General features: G+C 33.4%; 3 protein-coding genes across 6 annotated transcripts in view; 2 read left to right on the forward strand and 1 right to left on the reverse strand.

Moving 5' to 3' along the window:
- LOC113521698 (semaphorin-1A) overlaps positions 1-17,381 on the reverse strand; it is a 536,733-nt gene that overhangs the window by 205,377 nt on the left and 313,975 nt on the right. The window lies entirely within an intron of this gene.
- On the forward strand, positions 12,265-13,320 carry LOC113521571 (cilia- and flagella-associated protein 20-like). Its single transcript, XM_052899708.1, has one exon. The coding sequence runs from the start codon at positions 12,313-12,315 to the stop codon at positions 13,318-13,320; it is 1,008 nt and encodes a 335-aa protein (XP_052755668.1). The 5' UTR covers positions 12,265-12,312.
- Positions 14,988-16,016, forward strand: LOC113521768 (cilia- and flagella-associated protein 20-like). The gene has a single exon (XM_052899926.1). It carries the CDS (start codon positions 15,048-15,050, stop codon positions 15,972-15,974), a length of 927 nt encoding a protein of 308 aa, XP_052755886.1. The 5' UTR covers positions 14,988-15,047; the 3' UTR covers positions 15,975-16,016.

Below are 17,381 nucleotides of genomic sequence, written 5' to 3' on the forward strand. Positions count from 1 at the left end.
GCAATCTGCCGGAATGGGCTGGCCTCCAATGATTTATAGAGGATAATGGAAGATACTGGAAGAGCCTATTGTTTGGGACATGATAAATCTGCTCTAGTTATGGGTTCGTTGTAAGCTAATGTGACCAGTTGTTCTGTAATAGCCATATTAGACAGATCATTGTAGACTTAAGTACTTGTCTTCGGTAATTTATTATCATTATGTAGGTCAAAGTCAATATATATATATATATATATATATATATATAGTACTCAATAATAATTGGTATTATAAGATCCTTATACACTTTGTACAACTGGATCTATTTTTTCTGTGCTTAGCACCATCAATAAGAAAAATCTTCTAGAAAACCTACGGATAAAATAATAATCAATCCTGGGCTAATGAATTTATTAAAAATATAAGCTATTAATAAATTATAATTATTTCTTCATATTTATTTATACTAATATTTTTCATAGTCAAGTGTTATTAAAAAAGCAGGATTTGTGGTATAAATAACTCATATCATTTTTATTTAAAACCTTTCACTTCAACAATGTTTTTTTTTTATATATTAAATATAGTAATAACAATAAATTTTAAATATATTTCTATCATTACAAAAATACTGTTGGTTCTCGAATTGGATATTAATTACATTTCCAATAAGTCTGAGACACTTCCGCCTGATTTATATCATGAGATAATAGGCTACGCTTCGCTTCTGATAAGATGTGGGGACGCGTATGTACATTTAGGTTTCAGACCCAAGCTGCACCAGATTTATGTATATTAAGTTAAAAGGAATTCCGACTCAGCACTGAGAACTAGCTGGAACATTTTATAAGAGGTTAAATAAATCAAATTTTTATTACAACAGTTTTAAATTATTGCGTCCATTTTGTGGAACAGAATTGTTCGATATCTAGTCGAAATCACCGTAAAATAGATATTCACGGCTATAAATACAATCGTAAATACGTGTTGTCATACCGGATGGCATAGCTCGGTTATAATAATGAAATATCGGTACCTCGATCGCCGACAAAAACAATTTGTCGGGCCGTGTTGCAGGAATGCCGATAATTAAACGAAACGAACCTGCAGCCGGCTATTTCAGTCAATCCACGGGCCCATACATCGCTTTCGTTTTCTTTTTAATTCTGACTAGGAACGAATATATCTCGGCGAACAGATCGTAGGTCCGTGTACGGACTCCATCGACACCTATCAGATTCAACCGCAATAAATCTGTTCGTTATAAAAAATGACGGCCACAAGTGAACAGAGCTTCGGTGTCGATAAAAGAAATGGAACACCTCGCGTGATATGTTGGGATTAAGAAACGAACATCAATAAGTAGCTTTCAAAATTCCGCGCACACCGGTACACGGGAGGCGCGGGAAAAAATTGAAAGGAGACTCAAATATGTCGTCTGAATATTAAAAAGCAAAATACTGAATAATGCAACGGGCGACTTGCGAATGATATAAGAGTGTAAGACGATTGGTGGAGCTATTTGCAAGCCATTAGTGCTGATAAAGCGTAACGGAATTTTTTCAAGACGACTCCTCGCGGGGACATTGACACGACCTCGAAGACATCATTAAGTTTTTTTACGTCACTCATATGTGGAGTTCTTTCGAGGAAACTCTGATACCGTTTTTGTTGGTAGGGAATTTTGTTATTTTCCACATAGCGTAGACTAATACTATTTTAATGGTCGGGATTTCGTTTCAACCTTTGAAGCGAAAAGTGATAATATGAAGCTTTTTACACGATATTTATGAAATACTTGCTTCAGCGAATTCTGATAAATGATTTTAAATATTTTGCGAATTGATTTGTATTATATACCTATTTGTTAACGTGGGAAGTGCTTTGTCCCCCTCTTCCACCTCGCTGCCAGCATTTTAATACTCATTAATCATCATTAGTCCAATAATTAATTTAATAATAAACGATTGACTATAAATTAATTGGAAATACTATTGGATAAGTCACATAATGCCATCTAATTATAAATTAAGTAGACAGATAAATATTAGATATATAATAGAAATACTCGGAGCAAATTTTTTAGAAAAACATATTTATTATACATAGAAAACACCACACACTAATGCAAACAGTCGCATGACTACAAACGATTGTATTATGCGAGATCGAACCTATGATCGTCACAGTGTTCTTTTTATAATGGATGAAAATGGAATGGTAACTCCGTCTGTGCTATCGGTATACGCTGGTGGTGCACCTGTGAGAGATGATAGACGAGAATAAAAGTAGGTCAGTAAGGCCATCATGATGAATTCCACCAGAATTAATCTCGATAGTTTCCAATGGGAACTGTGTGGAGGTCAACCTGATAACCTGCTAGAAATGGGGCTGTTAGTCCCTATTACTAATAAAACCTTTCCCCCCACCATAGTGTGGCATCATCATTTGCTGGTTCCTTCGTATGTGTGTACCGATAGCGTAGTGGAAATTATCATTTCATTATTACTTTTTAAAACCCGCGGCATCATCAAGATCGTCCATATTAGATAGATAGGTTATATCCAACCACAGCCTACCGCTGTTAATCTTGAACCTAAAGCGTGCTATTTATTTCAGTGTCGATGTAAAGTTAAAAGATTCGTGGGTAAGTAAAATTCAGAGGTGGTCATTACTGGGGATAATCCGGGATAAGTGTGACGAAGCCGGGCCACGGCAAACAATACCGCAGATATTCATTTCCACTCCAAATACACATAGCTACCTACTATATCTTTATAGAATTTCAAATAATTTTGTAAGCAACTTTGAACAGCGATATTGAAAATGTTGAATTAAATACAAGTAAGTTATAAGTAAATACAAATGTACACACGTTACTGACATATGTTTTTTGCTCGTCAATCAGTTGTAGAAATTTTAGATGTAGGTAATTTTATTTCGAAGTTTTAGTTTAAATATTATTTTGGAATGTTTATGTAATGTGTAATATTATTCTAGGTGAGTGTATAAAACTGATTTTATAAAATAGTTTATTTTTCATCTTTGTATTAATATAAATGTGAAACTAAATGGATTAAATTTTGGTACATGGGTAAGTTATATCCTAACTCATTATTATTATTAAGAAATGGGCTTTATCAGACAGAAAACCCCGTAACAATGTGACCTCTGTAATCTATTATGCTCGCTCTTTTTTAAAGTTCGCTGCTAATTCCTATTAGTGATAGGAATTCTAAGAAGTTCTTAGTAGCGATGTTTTTTTATTTTCTCAGGATATAAAGGATATATTATTATATCGTTTGTGCATGAGTGGACTGCAGTGATAACTTAACACATACAGTATTTTATAATCTTACGCACGCATACACGCGGGTAAAGTAGTACTAGGTAGTAGGGTACTATTTAAAGAAACTATTGACAATGATACTGATCTTTTCGAAATAAACATGCACCTTACAATGAAAGAGCCTCGGCTCTGCTTTTATTGCGTTTTGTAGTTTACGACACAGGGTTATTTACTTAATGTAAACAATGGCAGCTGAACGTGGCAAGCCAAAGGCTTTCAATAAACCTTAAGTGTGAATATAAAACGGGCATAATAGTCCCTGGTAGGGTGTTTACCGCCTCACTTACTAGCTCTAATGGACCATGTGCACTTTATTGTCGAAAATTGCATTCGCTGGATGAAAATTCCAAGACTTTATTCCGTTTTTACTGCCCTAGAGCATAAGGAGAAACGTCCTCGAGTAAGTATTGTAAATTTAATTGAAGCCTTTTGAATTGAAATTTAGTAATATTTGACAATTGTTAATACTACTAATACATAAATTTCAAAGTTTGTAAACACGCTCAGATGTTTTAACATTTGCTACTCAATTATGAATTGGACAATATCTTAGATTAATATAGGACACTTTTTATTTTAATTAATGCATAATGGTACGATAAAAGAGAGTGTGTGTATAAATAATGACGGCGATTAACGGCGGCAGGCTTGCTCTCTGACAGGTACAATACTATGACAATGTGTTCCGCGAAATGTGGCTATGTTGAGCGTCACGACGTTGGAAACTATTGATCATTATCGTCATCATATCAGCCTTTAACTGTCCACTGCTGAACATAAGCCTCCACCTTGGTGGGTTTTGCTAGTAGTTGCCACGCTTGAAAGGTGGATTGGCAACCGCAGTCAGGCTTTGAAGATATTTTAAGAGAGACGCTGCTGCCACTTCTTCGCTGTATTGATAAACACTTCTAATTATTCTATTATCGATTTCAATCGTGAATATTTTTATTTTTTAAATATACTAACTTTTACCTGCGATTTTGTCCGCGTGACCTGAATATGTTTACTGATAGAAAGAAAAAGAAACCTATGTCTTTCTTCAGCCTATCTGTACACAAAATTTCATAGTGTTTAGTTAAGGCATTATAAGGTAATAAATAAACAAACAAAGTGACTTTGTCATTTATAATATTTGTAAGGATTATGCAGGAACTTACTTAAATATATGCCTTTGTTAGAAATATGTATTTTAACAGGTCTTTTAAATAAAGACCTCAGTTAATCAAAGCAGTGCGCCCACCATTCCATTATGGATGGAGTTCTTGAATCAAAAATTAAAAATAATATAAAAATCTCTATGATTTACAGGAAACTAAATGAACTGATCCGTATAGTACGAAATTTGTCAAGTCTAATTCCAGAGGCGACCCTCACACGAACCATTAAATTCACTAACAATTACACGAAGGATTTCCTACGGATCTTCACATATCATTAACTTTTTACAGTGCGACGCGCGCCTAACAAATACCTTTTAAACTCTCTAATGATAGGCCTCGAAGTGTGAGGAAATTAAATGGCCTTCTGAAACGGGGTCTATCTTTCTGTTTTTAATGAAAGGACAGTTGAAGAGATATGGTTTATGTTTGAATTTGTGAAATTCACACTAGGTCTAATTTAGTAATATGGAGTATCGAGTATCAAATTATAGATTCTATACTGTATGGTTTTGATATAGAATGGGTCATCCTTTTATTTCCCTTGGGTCTCATAAGGAGGTGACTAAATATACTTAAAATCAATGGTTGGGTAGCAGTGCTCCTCTGAAAACAGCACCAAAGCCTAACTGCAGTTGTCAACCAGCCTGCCAAGCGTGGCAGGTACTGGCAAAACCTCCCCAATAAGAGGTCTATTCGCAGCAGTGGACAATTAACGGCTGATATGACCGAGTATCAAAACCTGTTTTACAAATATTGGATCGATATCGATTTTAGTAATTCTTCTTGCAATTGATGTAATCGTAATAGTTTCCAGGGGGATTTGCGTGGAAGTCAACCATAAGGTGTATTTATAGCAACGAGACCTCTAGACCCGTCTAAGAAACGTCTTACAATCTCTTACCCGATTGTTTAGTTAATTATTAGTGTTTATGGTTTGTTTGCTAATTTGGCGACAAAACCAGACCGGTTTAGTTAGAACAGAGCTTAAGACTTAAGAAAATATTTGTAAGATGAAGTGGTAAAATTATATATTTTTTTATTTTTAAATTATAATACGCTTACAAAAATGTAGATAAAAAGTACATTCGTGGGAATATCCAATATACAACTTTGCTTTTATTATATATTGGCACGAAACAAAAGGCTAGTTGAGAAATCTTGGCATGAACTCTTGGCAGTACATTTATTTATATTTATACGAATCTTTAATACGTGAAGCCAATTCATGTTGCAGCAACAAAATATAGTCCATTTGGCGTACTCTACCACGCCCTGTTTAAATTTTAAAGTTGTATGTTGGAAAAATATAAATGTAAGGAGTATTTCTACATTATTTAGTCTTCTTATATGTGACTTCAATTCTAGCACAATGCAAATATTTTTATTGATTACTAACTTTTACACGCCAATTCGTATAGTTCTGGATTATTGATATATTGATTGATCATTTCATGACGATTGGTTGAAGTAACGGCTCAACTAAGGCACAAAGAGGTAACAAGAAAACAGACTCACTTTCACATTTATAATGGACTAGCGACCCACCCCGGCTTCGTACGGGTGCACATTACATCACATCACATTTGAAACCTCTAAAATTATCAGTATTTCTCTACTATATTATGCATGTGTTATACATATAAACCTTCCTCTCGAATCAGTCTATCTACTAAAAAAGACCGCATCAAAATCTATTGCGTAGTTTTAAAGATATAAGCATACATACAAGGATGGACAGACAGCGACAGCCACTTTCTTTTATACTATGTTGTGTAGTGATGACTAATACAGATGATAATTGTATATTAGCCTTGGCGATTTCTAAATGTAAAAAATTAAACGAATAAATATAATGTCTGTCAATTGTCTAGTATGTATACGATCATTGCTATATTTATTTATTATTAACAATTTAAAGAGAAGATGATTCTCAATTACGTTTTTTTATTTTTACGTTTGTTACCCCATAACTCCTTCAGGTGTAAAGCGATTTAGATTTCTTTTTTTATCTAAAAAGATATATTTATAGATTGGTGCCATAGAAATTTTATCAAAATCGATTCATTAGTTAAGTTCTGAAACCAAAATAACTGGTTTTGCCTCAATTGAAGTGGGATTCTTGTGTTATACTCAAATATTACTCAAATAAATATTGTCTTACAATATACGAGTAAGAAAAACTAATCGTTACGTTTAAACAAATATTGCATTTAGTTTGTATTCTAGATACCTTAAGTATAAGTTTCAATAGAACATGAATATGCACTTTAACACATCAGAAGTCTTTTAGGAACAGTAAGGAATGCTTCAAAATTGTCACATTTGATGACTAAAGGTATACTCATAGTTTACTTTCCATCGATCTATTTGTCATTTCCAATAGCACAAAAAGTATTACAGTGCAACAAATTCTACAAAGCTTGATGTACAAAATACAACCGCATTAAAAAGAGAGAGCATCTGAGAAGTACTATCGAAAGCTTATCAGCCGTCCACGATGAAAATCTCAGCTTATTTCCTTCATAATGCCGTAACGGCATTGATTTTCTCTAGCAAGCGATGCACTAGACATTTATTGCTATTTATTTGATGTCGACAGGGATAAACAGTGTTCTTTTAATCGACATTTTAGATTTACGAGCGCAGCCACCAAGCGATGGATTAAAAAGGGCAGCCGGGGAGAGATATATGTCTTTATTTGAATGCGGCAGACATGAATTCTGCGCGCAAATGAATCGGAATACTGGAGCTTGGCCATCTCGTATAAGCTGGAAGTATTAGCACAGAGTAATACGTATAAGCATAATAATATTAGGTTATTTTGTTTATTTAATAATTACTTTAAAGCGTTAGTATAATATGATAATATAAAATAACATTGATCTAATAAGATCAATATATCAATTTTATCAAATCAATATTACACTTAGTTTATATTATCATATTTTAATATTAATATATATTTATAATAATAATAAATTAAAAGCAAGACTAATAATATAAAACAGGTGAAGAGGTGTTAAATAATTTAACATTTTTGTCACAAACGTCTTCAATTTTAACAGAATTAATAAGGGACTATTTTGAGAGTAATTTTTATTATACAACCAAACATTAAAATATTTATCGATACAGTCAAGGGTTTAAATTCGAATCTGGCCAACACATAAAAAATTGTGAGTTAATTTAAATTTCCAACTAACTTTCCGATGATAAAAATCACCGATAATAACCAAATAAATTGGAAAGACTGTGGTAGACGGTAGAATATGTATTGGCGAAATAGTAAGTGTAATGGTTAAACAAAATGGTAACAGTCAACTAGTACGTCTACCTATCCTATTAGGGTTCCAGTTGATAGTACAAATAATGAAGGCACACAAAAAAAAAAGACTTTAATTGTGACAAAACCAGTCATTTTGATTTAAAAACTAAACCACTAAACTGTTTTTGATAAAATTTCTATAGGACCAATCTGTAAATATATCTTTACAGATAAAAAAAGAATTTTCTAAATCGGTTTACAATTGGCGGAGTTATGAGGTAACAAACATAAAATAAAATACAACCGAACTGTGAACTTCCTTTTTTGAGGTCAATTGGTTAACAACATCCACCTATTGGTTGAAAAGAAACTCAATCGGATTTTGTGATAAACCGTAATATGTGCAGCAAAATTGTAACGAATTTCCGATGTATATTTTAGGTATCTCTAAAGGCCGCTTATAATACACTATACATTAGCACCACAACATCCTGGAATTCGGGACTTTTTCGATTTAGTTTCGCAAGTTCTTGGTGAAATATTTTTAGACTCATGTAAGCTGGCTGGCCCGTTTAATTATCCGCATTCCGACCGGACAAATTGTTCCCCGGCTCTCGTGCCGGATATTAATTTCGATACATTGTCCCTGCCCGGGGCTCGACGGCGATTATTTCCACCCGGGGCCGTAACTTTGGCGCCACTGTCAACGACTCCAAAAAATCATGAGGAAATAATGTTCCAGAAGTGGAAAATTTATAAACGAATTCATATTTTACTGCATAGCTTGTATACTTGAACAATAGCACGCTGGGATAAAAAGAAAAAATTGGGTTGTAAATAATTTGGAAAATTGTTAATGCAGTGTAGTTTGAAATTGTGTTTTGTGTTTACTTAGGACAATATTTGGAGTGTTACGATTAAATCCACTACTTCACCTTTTGTTGGTTCCGGGTTCGTTCCTTGTACAATACAAAGATGTATATTTATGAATATGTTTGTTTGTATTGGTCTGGATATTATCTACGTATAATGTGTATCATCTGGCCCCTCTTATGGGGGAGGCCTATGTGCAGCAGTGGATTCACTGACTTTCTAATGAAATTACATAATTTTGTAAATACACAATATGTATGTATGTACAAAATTATATTTATCAGTTGTCTAATACAAATAGTATAAAGTATGCTTAATTTGGAACTAGATGGCGCTCTTTAATATGTCAAATAAATTTTATTTGTTGTATTAAATACATATATCTCATTTTATGATTCTGACATATTAAGAAAGCGTTTATATTTACGAAGATTAATTTAATTAGCACAATTTCTCGGCGCAGAAATTATAATTTTCCGTTATACCGCTTCCTTGCGTAGAGAGACTAATATTAATGTCTTTTATTATTTTACTTGACTGGAGCAAAACTTATTAAGACAATAATTCTAAATAATAGATATATTTTCACGTAATAATTATGATATAGTTATTATTAATAGGAGATATTTAGAATTGGAAAAATATTATATTACTAACAACATGAAATCTTTTGCTGCGCCGTTTGTGTCTTGACATTGTACTAACTTGTTTATCTTGAATGTGGTATCAAGATTTACCGGCAACATCAAAACAAATTCATCTCACGATTTGAGGGTTGAAACGACATTACCACATACAAACAAATATTTATTACAATTCCATTAGCGTCAAAGATATTCTACGGCGCAGTCTGACATACGCAGTGGTACGCACTGGAGGAATTCTGGCGAAAAAAATAATGTAGGAACAAACGACCCCGTTGAGATATGTTTTAGATAAAGATTATTTATACAGTGTCTTATTTTACAAATCCAATTTCCGCGTGAATACACGGGCCGGCTGTAAATAAAGCAGACAAAGCTTCGCTGGAATCGCGTACCGTTCGATACATTATGCAGACCACGCTTCGTTGCGCCGAGCAATGAGCTCTGTAAATATACCCAGGCATATCTCCGAAACGCCGCTTTTTCAGTTTTCAAGCAATTGGCTTTTTTTCATTAGCGTCAGAGCAGCCGTTGAGCTATATTTTATAATATTTTTTTATTGTTGTTATATCAGCCATAAATCAAAAATTATATTGTCATCATTATATCAGCCATTAACTGTCCGCTGCTGAACATAGGCCTCCTCCTTGAGGGGTTTCGCCAGTAGTTACTACGCTTGGAAAGGCTTTGGTGATATTCTAAGAAGGATGCTGCTGCCCATCCCTCAATTATTAAGTTCCTATGATGTTTTTAGCAACTTTTTAACCTCTTCCTCCCTGGTGATACATGGTGAGTTTTTAGACTAATGCTTAGTCAGACATTGAGCTTGCAACCGCGAGTCAAGGTAATGCACCGCTTTTCAGTTTGGATATCGCGTGTTCTACGAAAAAACACACGTGATATTCTACTATCCCCCCCCCCTCTTTTTGTGATATTTCGTAATTTTTCCGAACCCGCCGTCTCCCCTTTCGAGCCTTACGTGATTAATAGACGATCTCAAAGTGACGAGAATGTTTAGAACGGAAATCCGCTGAAATTATATTTAAAAATAAATTTTTATTCATACATTTTGTTACCTTCCGGCTTGTTACGATAGTTACCACACGTTAATCGACAACTTTCAGCCAACTACTCATAGAGATATGTCAAACGAGCTCAAATTTATTGGAGTTTTATTGTAACGTGGCCACAGAATCTTTATAATTAAATAATCCCATAACCGCCTTTCTTACCATTATCTCACTTAGTATTTGATTTAGTAAGATATTATTGCAATTTTATCACAAAAGTACACCAAATTTCATCTCAGTTGGATACTAGTAGAAAGTTTTTAAATGTGATTGATTAGTATAAATTTTAAATAGAAAAACGGGTAGAGAAAAGAATGTAAGTAAAAAGCTTGAAACATTTATAATGTTCTATTATTTATTAGGTTTTTTAATTAAAAATAATGTGCTCAGTGGTTAGTAAGAATTTACGATGGAAAACAAAATTGCTAGCCAGTTGTTTGATCTAATCAAGATATACACAGATAACATATAGCTGGTATTAGTAAACAACACACTGCTCCCATGTCTACAACAAATTTGTTATTGAGCAATATCTGTGTAAATTACAATTTTCCACGCAATAACACTTATGAATATTAATGCAGCATGTAAATATTGAGATAGGCCTACGGAAAATATCTAGAGTAAACATTATTCATTTATTCTTTTCCGACAGCCGTTATCGTTATCGGCCACCGTTTTCTACGCCATTGATTCCAAAAAATAGCAATGATATCTTAACAACGTAACGTGTGGGGTGTCTCCCCTAATATTTATAAAAAGTTGAGTGCTATGGAATACTGTGTGTGGACTTAAGGAAATATAGATAGCTACAAAGAAACTAGTCGCATCACGGCGGTAGGTGCCTACAACGCCTAAACACGCCCATGCACTCCTTATCGTGACAGTAGAAAGGCTCTTTTTCATTTTCCTTTGTTCCCGTCGCTCAGATTTTTTGCTGCGCGCGGCTGTCTCTAAGGGCGCCCAGCATAGTGGAAAAGTCACGTGATTTACAGACGACAAAAATGTTATTTTCGTTACGAACCGTGTGTGAACGTTACTTGTGGGTTTGCGTGACATATTTTCCTAGTGTCGAGGATGACAAATGGGTAGATAAATCATGGCGAAAGCGAGCTATTCTTTTAAAAGTTTTATTTCTACGTATTTGTGGAAGTTTTTCTGTTTACCTCTGACGGCCTCATTTATTTTTGTAGTATTCGACAAATACATGATTTATTTTTCCTAGTGAATTAGTTGTAAGGAATGAGTATAGTATAGTAATATTAAATATAATTTTATTTGTAACTGAGTACTTTAATCGTCTCGATACCTTTTCAAGTAACATTTTGTATAGCTTTGTTGTTGAAAGTAAAGTATTAAGTAAAGATATAGCGCTCCAAACTTGAAGGTATTTTAGCCGCGGCGCCGGCGGAAATTAGCGTTTTTGCCAATCCCCCTTATCGTTCTGCTCATTTATAATCGTAAGGAGCTACGATTCGTTGACGATTCACTTTTTGGTGCTACGATATTACTCTTCCTATATCGCTCCATTTTCCATTTCGCTTTTAAGAAAGTAATAATATGACACGAATATTTTAAAACGTGGTGACGGACTAAGAATATAATGTGTCATCTCTTGTTTTCATATCTAGGACATAGTAAGAAAAAAGAGAAAGAAGACTTGAAATAAAACTCTATAATCAATCCATTTAGGTAGCATACTAAACTAACATATTCATCTTATATGTACACGTATTTGTACCTTATTTGCATATAATTATATAGATACCAATGTTGACGCATGATATATTCCGACGCTTGCTTTAGTTGTTTTTATAATATATACAGTCTCTTTTTATATTTTCATAAAAAAGTCCTACAAACTTTTCAATGAAATTTGCACAAAAATATTATGTCTAAAACGTCATCTATGAAGGAACTAAGGTGGAGTTATTATTTTAGAATAATTATATATTAATTATAAGAGGTACAAATGTATAGAAATTCGTATCAACGTGGAATGCTTACGGTATTTTTCAGCGTAGGTTCAAAACCCTTAAATATATGGGATACACATACTCAAGATGGTTACATTACCAGGTTTTTGGATCAAGATATAAAGTCAATGGTATTAGAGATAGGAGGAACTAATGTAAGTACAACTTACATGACTTGTCCAAAAGGTAAAATGGTTTTGGGAATTACTATGCCATTTTTGGTCATGATAGTTAAAAATCTAAAAAAATATTTTTCATTCGAAGTAACCATACTGGATGAAACTGGGACACGGAGAAGATTTCGGGTTTCGAATTTTCAAAGCACAACTCAGATACTGCCACTTTGTACGGTTATGCCTATTGGACTTTCCGAAGGATGGAATCAAATTCAATTTAATTTGGCTGAATTTACTAGACGTGCATATAAAAAGCAATTTGTCGAAGTGCAAAAATTAAAAATTAATGCAAATATTCGGTTGAGACGGATATATTTTGCAGAAAGATTAATACCAGAAGATAAACTGCCTCCAGAATATAAATTGTATTTTCCTTTGGGTAATAAAGAAGCAAAAGGAAAGAAAGATTCAAAGTTAGACATAAAAGATGACATCAAACAAATTCCATCACAACAAACAGCTTTAAAAGTTACAGAAGAGAAGAAAGAAAGCAATGCCGACATAATAATATCTGGGTCTAAGAGGTCAGTACATTCTGTTGAGAAAATTTCATCACAGGAAACAAATATAAGATCTGCAGAAAAAATTGAGACAGTGACAGATGTTGTTGAAGTAGCTGATCATACTATTAATTTGCCTAAAGAGATATTAGAACAGGCAGTGGAAAATCAAGAAATTAAAGAAAAATCATTAGAAATAGAAGGCGAAACTGTTCAGGAAAATTCAGAAGCTGAGGCAATGCAAGAGATACTAACTGACATCGTTACGGAACTTATAGTAATGGAGCCGGAAGTTGGACCTGAAGCACAAATTGAGATTGCTGAATAATAACATGTTGTTTCAATTTTATGATCTATAGAAAAGTATACAAAGAGTATATACTTTCTATATTGTAGACGCATTACTGGAAATAATAAGCACATATAGATAATGGTTTTTGTGTATGATAATACATTCATATTGTATTATATCTACTGTATGATACTGCAAATAAATATCTTTTTACATAATATTTACACTTATTCTACAAAAAAAATGGTAAGTTGTCTATAGATATGAATGGGGATATAAACATCATCGAATACACTGTGTATATACCTTAGATTATAAAGTTTAGATAAAGAGAGACAGAGTTTAGAATAAGATTTATATAGCAATGCACGAGACAGAAAATATAATACCTGTATGTTAGAGGGGAGAAAAAATAAGATAATTTGCACAACATAAGCACGAAGCTGTTTTGGCGGGAGTATGACCACAATAATTTCTAATTATTTTTACGTACCTATTGAAGTGGAATTAGTTTTGAGTAAACGTAGTTAGAATTAAGTATGCTTTAGCTGAATGTAATATAAATAACAGAGAAAACACAATTTCATGTTTATATTTCATAACAAATATTTTGTATATAAGTCGACAGAGAAAATTATCACATTTAAAATAATTAATACTCTGAAGGCACAAGTATTTAAATTAAAATAATAACAAACCAGAGGGAGACTTCGTACAAAAGTCGATTGTTTGGGTACCACTGTCCCATTCGTGTTTTTACCGTGAAGCAGTTGTGTTTGCATGGCTGTGTTTCGGTTTGAAGGGTGGGATATGGCGTAAATTTACAGGGTACAGAGGAATAACATCCGAGTCCTCAGGAATGGCAACGCCTGGGAGGTATCATGGGCGAAACAGTATACTCTGTTATGTCCATGTTACTGCTTATGTCTCTAGGCGACGGTTACCACTTTCCATCGGGTGGGCCGTCAGCTTGTTTAAAAAACAAACTTAAAAAAATACAACCAAATTGAGACTTCCTCTTATTATTAGAGTCGGTTAAAATATACTATTATATGTATTATATAATATATGTATTATATAATATTATATTTGGTATAAAACCCACAAAGTTATTTAGTTTCTAAAAATGTAATCATTTTACAACACAATTATTACATAATACATAAATAAAATTGAAAGTATCGAGTTTCGATTCATTATCGTATACAGAATCGATTATTCATCTAATGATAGAATGTTTATGGTGTAGCAGTGATATATGTTCACATTTACATTTCACGCAAACAAGTGTAATCACATTTTCGTCTCGTTTTTGTGATTGCATTGCTAGCCTATTAGAACGTAGTATCGTATATTAATTCTATGGTATACACAGATCAACGGACAGACAATCATTTTAAGCCTCATGTCAATCATGAAGTTTGATCATAATCACGAATGCATGAGTATTTTTTATTTGCACTTTTTTATGTTCTGAATCAAATCTAAAACTAAGCGCTAAGTAGCTTAACGAGCTTATCGTTGGGTCAATTAAATATTTTATAAAAAATATTTCAAAACATGTAAAAATAAATATTTTATGCAAATTATACTATAAAACTTCAATAAATGGAATAAAAGTAGTTTTAGTTACTATATGTATGATAAATAAATGATACTGGCATGAAATATAAGTATTGACAACTTATGTCAAAACTGACATTCCTATATTCAATGTTGTAAATATTATTTTTGTAAAAAGGACAGATAAAATATTATACACGATGTTCAAAAATACGTATCAAAATGGATTATTATCCATTTTTTATAGCTGTGGTTCAAATCCTCTAGCTATATGGGATATGGAAGTGAAAAATGGCCACATAAAACGAATTACCGATAATGAAGTAAACTCCATAGTTCTAGAGATAGTAAGTACGAATGTAGCAACAACATACATAACATGCCCGAATAGGAATCAAGTATTAGGAATAAAATTGCCTTTTTTAGTTATGATAGTGAAAAATTTAAAACGATATTTCTCTTTCGAAATAACCATACTTGATGATAAAAACATGCGTCGAAGGTTCAGAATTTCAAATTTCCAGTCAACCACAAAAATTAAACCATTTTGCACGAGTATGCCAATTGGCCTCTCTGGGGGTTGGAATCAAATACAATTTAATTTGGCTGACTTCACGAGACGAGCTTACGGCACACAATTTATAGAGACACTTCGTGTTCAGGTACATGCTAATGTACGAATACGAAGAATATACTTTAGTGAGCGGTTGTATAGTGAAGAAGAGTTACCTCAAGATTACAAATTATTTTTGCCGTTGGAAAGAAAACAAAAGATAAGTAAGATAACGAGGAAGGAAGGAGCAGCTCCTAATGCAGCAGTTCTATCTCAACCTCCTGCTGCAGTACCAGCTCCTGCTGAAGCTCCACCTAGTGAATCCACACCTGTAGAAGTTCCGCTACCAGAATCGATTAAAGAAGAGGTTTCGAAAAAAGTTAGCGAAGTTATTGTAACTCCGGCAGCTACTGAAGTTGAAGAAGAGAATCCTGCAGAGATTGAGGCTGCGCTTGATGCACTCGAAGTACCAATAGACGAGTTTGCAGAGGCTAGTGAACCATCGGCAGAAATTGAAGATGCAGAGGATCAAATAGAAGAAGCTATCGCTGAAGAAGTGCCAGTGGAAGAATAAAATAAACTGTTATTTTTGAGAGCATCTACTTTTGTTAATTATGTGAGATATTCTTATATTTGTAATTTGATTAGAGTATTATGTTGTTATTGTGTTTTATTATATTAGTAATATCTAATTCATATAATTATATCTTAACGTATTTAAGATTGATGTAAAGTATTAATTTATTTACGAAACATATTATTTTATATATTTTTTTTTAGAAATAATTGCCTTAAAGTATATAATTGGATATAAAGTATATACATAATTTACCGTGTGGTCACGGCATAGAAAAGTCCATTCTTCCTTTCACTTGGGTGTTGTAAGAGGCGACTAACGGAACTTAATGGTCGAGGGACGGGCAGCAGTGTTTCTCTTAAAACATTACCAAGGCCTAACTGAGGTTTCTATCCTGCCTGCTAAGCGTAGAAACTACTGACAAAACTTCCCAATAGGTAAATTCTATGTTCAGCAGTGGACAATTAACGACTGATATGGTATAGTATTACGGTATATAATTAGAACAGTCATTCGTCGTAATTTAATTTTGAATATTTTGTGCAAATCCTGTGCCATACTCTCGTTATTTTTCATGTACCTATCACACAATATTCATCAATGTACGTACAATTTCAAACTAACGGGTTTACTATTCCGAGATTCCACGGCAATAAAACAAATGAGTGGCAATGGGACGACCATATAGCTCAAATAACTGATAACTAATGGGGGAAAAAGGTTTTAAAGTAGGGTTCTGCCGTAAGATTGAGGGACAAAAAAGTTGCAGTGAGTGGCTAGATACAAGTGGTAGCCCTATTCCATTTGAATTGTGTGGCGAAATATGATAAAAACCTATATTGGACAGAGGAAGATGTATATATTGTAATGATGATGAATGAATTAATATCGTTAAATGAATTATGATGAATAAATTAAAGTCTCTGCAATGTTACAGTTTATAAATGTCCAATAAAAAATTTGTTAAAAACGAATGTAAATTTGTTATCCAGTAAACTGGCAATACTGTGTACACGTAAAACTCATAATTCGTTAATTCGCCAAACAAAAAACGGAACCATTTGCCAAACCGAAGTGGCTGTGCGGCCATTCAATATGCAAAAGCGACTCATAAAATTGTACGTCGTCGGTTATAGCTGCCTCTTTAATAGTTTATGTCCTGGTCTATGGCGCGAAATTCCGTCCATTATTTAGGGGCTGGCCCGTCAAACTGACTGTACGAACATTCGGGGATTTATAGGCGGTTTACACTGCCGCTTATTTAGGTACGTTATTGTATTAAATTTCGAAAACTCATTAAAATTTATTGGTACGGCTTTGTAAAATAATATTCGCAAAATTTCACTTTTCATGTCCATGATGCTTCCCTCGTATTGATGAAGGTAAGGAAGTGTACTGACACTT

Source organism: Galleria mellonella, unplaced genomic scaffold, assembly GCF_026898425.1.
Source record: "Galleria mellonella isolate WM207_F2 unplaced genomic scaffold, CSIRO_AGI_GalMel_v1 utg63, whole genome shotgun sequence".
Lineage (NCBI taxonomy): Eukaryota > Metazoa > Arthropoda > Insecta > Lepidoptera > Pyralidae > Galleria > Galleria mellonella.

Excerpts from the sequence above, each read along its gene's own strand:
- LOC113521768 (XM_052899926.1), top strand. The coding sequence starts at position 15,048 with ATGTTCAAAAATACGTATCAAAATGGATTATTATCCATTTTTTATAGC.
- LOC113521571 (XM_052899708.1), top strand. The coding sequence starts at position 12,313 with ATGTATAGAAATTCGTATCAACGTGGAATGCTTACGGTATTTTTCAGC.